The following is an 11,293-nucleotide window of genomic DNA, read 5'->3' on the forward strand; positions in this document are numbered from 1 at the left end:
GAACCTGCGATCGCAGGTTTGGGAAAATGGGCTTTATTCGAATTTTAGTTGTTCAAAAGTGCTACTGGAACAAAAACGAGATACATGCGATCGCATGTACTGGACCTGCGATCGCAGGTTTGTCTTTTTCGTGAAAAAATGTCCTAAAAAACCTCGATGACGTTCTGCGACCCGAAAATGTATAACCTACAATCGCAAAGACTGGCTTGCAGTCGCAGGTTCTACCAAAACTGTATTTTTCAACTTTTTTCAAATTCACTCTGTTACATCTTATTTTAAAAACACAATTCAGTTAAAAAGGGACTACCTAAGTAGTTAAAAACACACAAAAATTAAAAAGAAGTTTCAAAATAAAACGAAACCAAAACAAACGCCTGGGTTGCCTCCCAGTAAGCTACCCGTTTTTTTTTCTGTTGGTGGCTCGATGTTGTTACTTGGTTTCCTCAATTGCGGTAAGTCAGAACCTCGACCACCTCCACTTCTTCATTTGTAACTTGAAACCCTTCGTAAAATGGTTTGAGACGGTGACCATTTACGTTAAAAATCTTTCCTGTTTGTTCACTCTTAATTTCTATAGCACCATGATCAAACATCTTAGTAACAACAAAAGGTCCCACCCAACGAGACCTTAATTTACCGAAAATAATTTGAAACGAGAGTGATATAAGAGTACCTTTTGACTGGTAGTGAATACCTTTCGCGAGATCATCTTGTCGTGCAACGTTTTGTCTTCTCCTTATAAATTGCTTCGTTCTCGTAAGCATCATTCCTAATGTCTTCTAACTCTTGGATATCCAATCTTCTTTTCTTGCCAGCTTCATCCATGCTCATATTCAAATTTTTGACAGCCTAATATGCTCGATGCTCCAATTCAACTGGCAATCGACAAGGTTTGCCAAAAACTTTTTGATATGGTGACATACCAATAGAAGTCTTGTATGTTGTCTGGTGAGCCCATAACGCATCATCCAATCGAATACTCAAATCTTTCTTGACCGAATTGATGGTTTTCTCTATAAGGCCCTTAATCTGTCTGTTTGAGGCTTCAGCCTGCCCATTGTTTTGTAGGTGATATGCTGTGGATACCCGATGTGTGACACCATATTTCTTGAGGACTACTTCAAGGGTGCGGTTGCAAACATATGTACCCCTATCACTAATAATGGCTTTTGGTGTCCCAAACCTAGCAAATATATTTGTCTTGACAAAATCAACCACAACCTTGGCATCGTCAGTTCGTGTAGCTTTTGCCTCAACCCATTTGGACATGTAATCCACAGAAAGTAAAATGTATACAAACCCAAAAGAAGGCGGAAACGGACCCATGAAATCTATACCCCAAACATCAAAGATTTCACATATTAAGATTGGAGTAAGTGGCATCAGATTATGAGATGTCAAAGACCCATTCATTTGACATCTCTCATAGGTTTTGCAAAATAAAAAAGAGTCACGAAAAATATAAGGCCAATAAAGACCGCTGTCCAAGACCTTGCGTGCGGTTTGTTGTGGACCATAATGCCCTGATCAACACACTGTTTCCATAGATACGACTCGTCCCAAACATATCTTTTTGCCTCCTTCTTTATTTTATCTTTCTGGGCTTGGGTATGATCTGAAGGGAGTTCTCCGGAAACCAAGTAGTTTCCTATATCAACAAACAAATGAGGGTTCTGAACAGCGAATAGATGCTCGTCAAGAAATGTTTCGCTGATCGGTGTCAGGTCTTCAGGTGGGGTGAGTCGACTAAAATGATCAGCTACCAAATTTTCTCTCCCACTTTTGTCCCTAATCTCTATATCAAATTCATATAGCAGCAAAATCCATCTAATCAACCTTGGCTTTGAGTCCTTTTTGGCAAGAAGGTACCAAATGGTTGCGTAATCCGAAAGATTATGACTTATGTGCCCAACAAATATTGTCTGAATTTTTCCAATGCAAAAACAATTGACAGAAACTCTTTTTCAATGGTGGAGTAATTTGCTTGGGCGTTGTCTAAAGTCTTTGATGCATAATATATAACGTGGGGCACCTGGACTTTTCTTTGTCCTAGAACAGCTCCTACAGTAGTGTTACTTGCATTACACATGATCTCAAATGGTAAACTCCAATCTGGGGGCTGAATGATGGGGGGTAGAAGTAAGAAGATTTTTCAGCACATCAAAAGCCTTCTTGAAATCTTCATTGAAGTCAAATTCAATGTCTTTTTGCAATAACTGGCACATGGGAACTACTATCTTTGAAAAATATTTTATAAATCTCATGTAAAACCCTGCATGGCCAAGAAAGGAACGCACTTCCCGAACATTCTTTAGGTAGGGTAAGCTCTTTATAACATCTATTTTTGCTCTATCGACTTCCAAACCTCTTTTTGAAACAATATGTCCAAGAATCAGACCTTGGTCAACCAGAAAGTGACATTTTTCAAAATTTAAGACCAGGTATGTTTCTATACATCTTTGTAAAATTTTTGTGAGGTTTGTTAAACAAATATCAAAGGAGTCTCCATAAACGGTAAAATCATCCATGAAGACTTCTATGGTATTTTCAACATACTCAGAAAATATACTAACCATACACCTTTGAAAGGTAGCAGGTGCGTTGCAGAGTCCGAATGGCATACACCTATACGCGAATGTCCCGAAAGGGCAGGTGAAAGCCGTTTTCTCCTGGTCTTCTGGAGCAACTGGAATCTGATGGAAACCTGAAAATCCATCCAAACAGCAGTAGTGGGATTTTCCATCAAGCCTCTCTAGCATCTGATCTATGAATGGGAGAGGAAAATAATCTTTCGGGTGGTCGCGTTTAACTTTCTGTAGTCAATACAAACACGCCATCCGTTTTGAGCCTGAGTTGGAACCAACTCTCCATCCTTGTTCTCTACCACTGTCACTCCAGCCTTCTTAGGAACAACTTGAACTGGGCTGACCCACTTGCTATCAGAAATTGCGTATATTATCCCATCATCTAGTATCTTTATAACTTCTTTTTTAACCACCTCCATCATTGGTGGGTTTAATCTGCGTTGGGCTTCTTGCGATGACTTATAATCTTCTTCCATCAAAATTTTGTGCATGCATAGAGATGGGCTGAGTCCTTTTATGTCTGCAATATTCCACCCAATTGCGCTTTTATACTCCTTCAAAATTCTGATCAACTCGAACTCTTCTTTTTCTGACAGCTTGTTGGATATGATAACTGGTAATGTTTCTTTTTCACCAAGATATGCATATTTCAGGTGTGCTGGAAGTGTCTTCAGCTCAAAAATAGGGGCTTGCACTACAGAAGGAAAAAGCTTGGAATTAGAAATTAGTAATTTAAGAGTTTGGGTACCATACCTCAACTTCCTCTGCTAGTCCGTATGAGCTGCCATCTCTTGAACTACTCTATCAACCATATAATTTTCTGATATAACCTGAGCTACATCAATAGACAAATTTCTATGGAGCACTAATGCTAGTGACTCACGGTTAGTAATCTCAAAATATTCTGCAGATAATGGTTCAATTACATCAATGAAATTAAGGGCTGAAACATCATCTGCGTAACGCATGGCATCATAAATATTGAAGTTGATAACTTCACCATCAAATTCCATTGAAAGGGTACCATCATAAACATCTATTTTGGTTCTGGCGGTTTTTAAAAATGGTCTCCCCAAAAGAATGGAACTCGAGTTTGGTGAGTCGTCATCTCCCATACCCAAAACATAGAAATCAGCTGGGAATATGACTTCATTCACTTGAACCAAAACGTCTTCCAGTACACCTTTTGGGTGCACCAAAGAACGATAAGCTTACTGAAAGATGAACCATGTTCTTTTTAAAGGCCCTACCCTGATAGTTTTAAAAAGTGAATATGGTAAAACATTTATAGAACCTCCTAAGTCCAACATAGCTCTTGGCATTGAAAGGTTACCCAACTTGCAAGGAACAATAAATAATCCTGGATTCTTACACTTTGGGGGTAGCGTTTTTTGTAAAACAGCTGTAACATTCTCGCTTACTTTAACTGTTTTGTTTCCTTTTAATTTTCCTTTTGAAGTACACAACTCTTTTAAAAATTTAGCATATCGGGGTAGTTGTTTAATTTCATCAAGAAGGGGAATATTTACCTCAACCCTTCTGAAGAAATCCATAATATCTTTATCTTCCTTTTCTTTTTTTGTTTTTTTTCAGTCTTGAGGGAAAAAGAGGAGGGGTAATTTTTATTTCAGCTTCAGCATGTCCATCTTTTTTCTGCACCTCTTTAGTTGCCTCAGATTCTTGCTCAACCACGATCTCTTCTTCCTCATCTTCTTGCCGATCTGGTCCTTTGTAGTTTTTACCACTTCTGAGGGTGACAGCACAAGCATTGTGCTTCGGGTTTTTCTCAGTCTGAGATGTGAATTTTCCTTGGGTTTGTGCTTCTGGTTTGCTCATGGAGTTCACGAGTTGTGATACCTGCTGCTCCAGATTTTTGATGTTGGATTTTGTTTCATTCTGGAAAGCTTGGGTACTGGTAGCAAGACTTTTAGCTATGTCTTCCAAATACATACTGGAACTACTAGCTTGTGACTGAACAGGTGGTTGTTGAAAATTGCTCTGGTGCTGATTTTGCTGAAAAGATTGCTGAAACCCGGGTGAAGCTTGATATTAGTTTCTTTGCTGAAAATTTTGTTGAGATCTTGGCTGGAAATTGTTATTTTGAGGCCCTCCCCAAGCTTGGTTGTTACGATGTTGATCAAATGGCCTTTAATGTAATCATCCCATAACTTGCATAGATTCATTATCTTCTTGAAGTATTCGGCACATATCAGTTGGGTGCTCGGTTTTGCAGCAGATCCCGCAAGGTTTGACCTTTGGCTCTATACCTCTTTCTTTTGTCAACAAAAGGATAACTTTAGTCAATTCTGAAATCTGGGATTCCAAGTGGGCGTTGCTCATCTCCTTGACTCCTCTTGGATGGTCTGGGTACCACTCTTCCTCAGTTGCTGAATGTTTTGATTCATTGGACAACTTCTCTATTAATGCCCTGATCTCTGTTTGTGTCATGTCTGAAAGTGACCCTCCACTAGATGCATTTATTAGCCGCCTCTCCATAGGTATCAATCCTTCACAGAAACACTAATATAGCTGATAATTACTAATGCCATGGTGTGGGCATCGAACTAACAACTTCTTGAATCGCTCCCAATAAGTGTGGAGAGCTTCTCTTTTCCTTGCTTTATACCCAAAATCTCTCTGCGTAGATTTGACACTTTTGCCTCAAGAAAATATTTTTCTAGGAAGAGCTTGGCGAGTTCATTCCAGCTTGTTATTGAACCAGATGGAAGGTCATATAACCACTCCTTTGTTGCATCATGAACTGAGAAGGGGAACGCCCTGAGTTTGATCTGGTCTTCAGTAACTCCATGGGGTTTTATTCCAGAGCAGACAACATGGAATTCCTTGAGAAATTTATGAGGATCTTCATTCTCAAGGCCTCGAAATGGGGCAGCAGATGGATTAAACCGGATTTGAGCTCAAAATTCCGAGCTTCTGGAAAGGTGATACACAAGGGCTACTGGGTAACCTCTTGTGTTGCCCACTCACAGAGAGTTTTTCAGCTTCGTCTCCGTTTTCACTCATGATGAATTCTGATTCGGTTTCAGAAGAATCTGTGAGTTTGGGTTTGTGTGAAGAGGATGAAGAGTAGGTTTTGAATGGCCTGTTAACGGGTGAGGTAGATGGTGCTTTTGGAAAAGGTTGAAATGAGTGTTCAGGTTCGTTCCACAAGGGAGTGCCTTGTGGTATGGGTGAGGTTGAGGTTTCTGTTTGTTGCTTTCGAAGTTTTGCTTCCTTCTTTAGCTTCCTAGTAGCTTTCTCAATCTCTAGATCAAAAATCAGATTACCTATACGTGAAGATCTTGGCATAAAACTATTAGTGTTTTACCGTGTCCCCAACAACGAAGCCAATTTGTTAAGACCAATATCGTACACGATTTAAACAAATAAAAATAATAAATAAACTGCTTTATTGCACTAACAGGTAGTACAGGTAATCAGGGTCGGATCCTCAGGGACACGTCCTAATGTTTACACCTCTTTGCGTAAGGTGTGATCTAATTCTTGATGAATGCAATAAACATAAAAAGGGGGGATTTATTTCTGAATATTAAACTAATAGAAATCGAAAATGAAAAATGAATAACTAAATTTAAAGTGATGAAAATTCAAATAAGAGAAAGCAATTCCAGTTTTGCAGTGACTTCCCTAATCATATAATTAACCTTCAACACAATATTTGACTATGCACTTGTTTAAACTGGTACTAAGGTTCATTAACAAGCTCTAATTACCTTTATTACAAAAATTCATTTAATCAAAATAAGTTCTTTAAGTTAAATCTAACTTTTTACTAAATTAACCAAACAATCTCTTGACTAATAAAGAAAAGTTGCATTAGACAAAGTGTAATTCCTAGTAAAGTTCAATACCTCTCATAAGCTCGGAGGCGTTAGAACTTGTTTGATCATTTCATATTAGAGTTAACCCTAAACTCATAATTAATCTAATACTTGTCACTTTTTACTAATTAATCTAGACAATTACGGATCTAAACAATTAGATGACTAGAATGATTCACAAACAATTCAAGTGGCCAACAGAAACTGAAATCAAAATCAAACATTCAATTTAACACAGAATTGATCAAACTAAGCAGTAATCATTGTCGAACATAGTGCCTAATGATTAATCATACGAAAAGGTTACGTTTTGCGAAACTGAAATTTGAGTTGTTAGCCTGACATGGCTAAAAACGGATTGCAAACAGTGGAAATAGAATCTAAACAATAAATCTTACTAAACTATGAATTGGAATCGAATCGTCTCCTTTAGATCTGCGTTCTTTAGTTGAAAACCACTAAAAATTGCCTCTAAATCGCAAAGAATCGCCAATTAGGGCTAATGGAAGAGTATCAGGCTGTATTTATACGTCTAGCTGTCAAAATGTCGTACCTACGATCGCAAAGGGTATACCTACGATAGCATGTATCACCCAAAAACGTGTCACGAGAGTTTTTTAATGAAGTAAGTTACCATTTCGACACAAATTGACCAACCTGCGATCGCAAGGGCACAACCTGCGATCGCATGTTTCTTTTTTTTTTTCTCAACTGATGAATTTTTTGGCTCGACAAAAACCTTGAAGGCAACCCGCGATCGCAAAGGCATACTTGCGATCGCATGTTACTTTTTTTTGGCTCTTTTGATCGTCGTTCCTCCTTCCAAGCAGATCTTGATCATATCCCGACATCCTTCCTTGGTCTAGACTCCAATTAAGCTCCTAAGCATCCACAAACGCATCCCGAACTTGCACAATCATCCATGTACTTCAAATGGCCCTGAAAAGTCATAACAAACGTGATCAGTATGAGCATTCTTCAAAATAATCATGAAACACGAAATACATAAGAGTAATCGGGAATTAGTTAACTTTTTATAATGAAATACGTAGGAAATTGTGCTAAAAGATGCATATAAACACAATGGAGACTACCACTTACACCAACATAGTGATACCAGTGCTACCTCATGTATCCTTGCTGGAGAAATCGTTGTCTCTGTTACTTTAGGTTTCCCCACCGAGACTGAAACCATAAAATATGATGGAATCAATCGTTAGAGAGGAAACAAATTTTGGTCACCGATAAAGTATCCGACTTTTTATTTTCTCCCAGCAACCGGTAACACTCTCTAAACATCCTATTTCAGATCGTACGTGTAACGACCCAATTTTCACGACCAAAAATTTTGTTTTAAAACATTACTTTAGAAAATATTAATAACTAAAAACATTGTTTGATCAAACCATAACACAAAGTGAACCATGTCTAAAAGCCAATTCATACACCCAATCAAAATATCAGAGTACAAATCCCAGTAAAGCTCGTAAATGCGGAAACCGGAGAGTGTGTGTGTGACATGCTGCTACCGCGCCGACTCCTTTCCCCTAGCTGAGGAGGTAACTGAAACCAAAACTGAAAACTGTAAGCACAAAGCTTAGTGAGTTCCCCCATCGTACCACATACCATACGAACACATAACATACATACTGCCAGGCTATTCTGGGGTGCCTGACTACCCGGTACGGCTGTTCTGGGGTGCCGCCCTACCCGTGTCAAGCCATTCTGGGGTGCTGACTACCCGTGTCAAGCCATTCTGGGGTGCTGACTACCCATCGGTCCTAATAACCGATCCTCGGGGACTAGTCCCCTCTTACTACCTTTATCTCATATAACATAACAAGCTAGCATGCAATCATATCATCACGTACTGTCAGACATACCTGGGGTGTCCGACCTACCCTTTGGTCCTAACAACCGAACTCTACAACTATCACATATACATATCATCCCAGCATACAACATATCAGGTAGTAGCAAACCTAGATGATATCACAAAGACAATCATCTAACATACAACTCCTACTGGTGGGCCGGCATTGTGGCCATAGACCCACCGCTATTGGAAGGTAACTCACCTCGAAGTAGCTGCTAATCTGATCGGGAACTGACTGCCTACTGCTGCTGCTGCTGCTCCAGAAATCCTCCGGCTGCAATTCCCACAACATACCCAATCAAACACTGCTCACTGACCTTTGGGTAAAATGACCATTTTACCCCTGACCATGCCCTAAGTCAAAGTCAGAGTCAACTTTCAGTTGACCCGACTCGCCGAGTTGGCTTTCCAACTCACCGAGTCACCACCCAAACGATTGTCCTGGATCCCGTTCCTACTCGTCGAGTTAGGCGACGACTCGACGAGTTCTCCTTCTAAACTGATATTCAAGTCCTTCATCCTACTCGCCGAGTTGTATGAACAACTCGTCGAGTTCATCTTCATCCGATGAACACTTATGCTAAGACTCACCGAGTTGTATGAACAACTCGTCGAGTCCATCTTCATCCGAAGAACACTTATGCTGCGACTCGCCGAGTTGTATGAACAACTCGTCGAGTCTGTTCTTGATCTAAGGAGATTGCCTTGAACTCGCCGAGTCAGGGCATTGACTTGCTGAGTACCTTTATAGATGAGTTCAGCTTCCGACTCACTGAGTCACACACCGTGACTCACTGCTCACTCGACACTATGAAAAGGGGACAAACTCGGAGACTCGCGAACAGACTCGCCGAGTCACATGAACGACTCGCTGAGTCGTTGCCATGCACCCACTAAATACACAGATTTGCTCGATTCCAGTCCATACCATTCACAGATCTGGACTTCTAGGACACGAATCACACGTAAAGTTTCCAACTTTATGTGTGGATATTCACCAATATGGATTTTAGGGCTCAAAATGCCTCAAAAGGGTAGATCTAGGGTGAACAAGCAACATGGGGCCATAAAGCTAACAGATCTGAGCTCCTGGAGCTCAATCTTGCCTAGATCTAGGGGCCAATCGACTTATTACAAACCCTCAAGCATACACAATCTTGGAAATGGCTCAAAAAGGACTTTTATGTAGCTATAAGCTTAAAAAACAGAGGGGAAACGAGCTATACCTTAGGGGAAACGTTGGAATGACACAAAGATTCTTGGCCTCCTTCTCCTCTTCTTGATTCCCTCTTCTTTTCCTTCAAAGAAACTTCAATACACCACAAAACACTTCAAACTCACAAGAAAGCAAGACTAGAGAGAGATACAGGGCTCTGAGGGTGAATGGGGGTTGGCTTGGGGCAGTTAAGTCGTTTAAATAGGGTGCAAACCCCTGGAACTTAGGGTTTCATCCAACAGCTGTGACTCGCCGAGTCCAGGATAAGGACTCGCCGAGTCGCCAACTTGAACTTGTCCCGGGTCCCGCATCCACTTGGCGAGTCGGACCTATGACTCGCCGAGTCCAAGACTAAAAGGAAGGGAAGTACTCAATTAAGATTTACGTACCAGGAACCAGGTGCTACAAATATCCCCCACTTATTTTAGACTTTGTCCTCGAAGTCTGCTGCTCGATCCTGAAACAGCTCGGGATAATGCTCCATCATCTCGTCCACCGGCTCCCAAGTCCATTCTGAACCCTTGCGGTGCTGCCATTGCACCTTCACTAGCTCCACCCTCTTGTTCCTCAAATCCTTCGACTTTCTGTCGAGGATTGCGACTGGACGCTCAATGTAATTCAGGCTGTCATCAACCTGAATATCCTCCAAAGGCACTACTGCTGAATCGTCCACTAAGCACTTCCGCAACTAAGAAACATGGAAAGTGTTGTGGATCTAGCTGAGCTCGGCTGGCAGATCCAACCTATACGCTACCTTGCCCACCCGGGCTACGACCCTGAACGGTCCGATGAATCGCGGGCCCAACTTGCCCCGCTTCCTCAAATCAAATCGAATGACACCTTTCCAGGGCGACACCTTCAGGAGAACCATATCCCCGACTTGGAACTCCAATTCGGATGGACGCTTGTCGGCATAACTTTTCTGCCGACTCTGAGCAGTTTGAAGCCTGCTCCGGACCTGCTGGATCCTCTCGGTCGTCTTGAGCACCACTTCGGTGCTCCCCATGACTCTCTGGCCAACTTCACCCCAGCATATCGGGGTCCTGCACCTCCGTCCGTACAACATCTCGAAGGGAGGGCGGTCGATACTCGGGCGATAGCTGTTGTTGTAGGAGAACTCGGCCAGGGGAAGATAGGTGTCCCAGCTACCACCGAAGTCTAGCACACACGCCCGCAACATATCCTCCAGACTCTGGATGGTCCGCTCGCTCTGCCCATCCGTCTGCGGGTGAAAGGCAGTGCTAAAATGCAGACGAGTGCCCAACTCGTCATGGAATCTCTTCCAAAATCTGGAAGTAAAACGCACATCCCTGTCCGAGATCACCGATACTGGCACCCCATGCCGTGCCACAATCTCCCTGATATAGATGTCGGCCAATTTCTCGGCTGATATGCTCTCCTGAATCGGAATAAAGTGAGCACTCTTGGTCAATCTATCCACGATGACCCAAATCGAATCCACTCCACGTGCGGTCCTGGGAAGCTTCGTGATAAAATCCATCGTGATATCTTCCCATTTCCACAGTGGAATATCCAACGGCTGCATCTTGCCATGCGGTCTCTGATGTTCGGCCTTGACCTTCCTGCAGGTCAAACATCGCTCGACGTACCATGCCACATCCCGCTTCATGCAGGGCCACCAATAGTCTAGACGAAGATCCCTATACATCTTCGTCGCCCCGGGATGAATAGAGAATCGGGACTTGTGCGCCTCCTCCATCAAAATCTGGCGCACGCCTCCGAGATACGGTACCCACACCCTACGGTGTAGTGT

General features: G+C 41.8%; 1 protein-coding gene across 1 annotated transcript; it reads right to left on the reverse strand.

The window, feature by feature from the left end:
* Window positions 1-292: 292 nt before the first annotated feature.
* On the reverse strand, window positions 293-4,138 carry LOC145066848 (uncharacterized). The gene is made up of 9 exons (XM_079014103.1): window positions 3,880-4,138; window positions 3,469-3,768; window positions 2,827-3,279; window positions 2,574-2,704; window positions 2,033-2,119; window positions 1,523-1,922; window positions 924-1,331; window positions 465-571; window positions 293-307 (listed from the first exon to the last, which is right to left on the reverse strand). The coding sequence occupies exons 1-9, from the start codon at window positions 4,136-4,138 to the stop codon at window positions 293-295; spliced, it is 2,160 nt and encodes a 719-aa protein (XP_078870229.1).
* Between the last annotated feature and the right edge of the window lie 7,155 nt (window positions 4,139-11,293).

This window comes from Lactuca serriola, chromosome 8, assembly GCF_051521515.1.
Source record: "Lactuca serriola cultivar US96UC23 chromosome 8, Lser_US96UC23_V15, whole genome shotgun sequence".
Taxonomy (NCBI): Eukaryota; Viridiplantae; Streptophyta; class Magnoliopsida; order Asterales; family Asteraceae; genus Lactuca; species Lactuca serriola.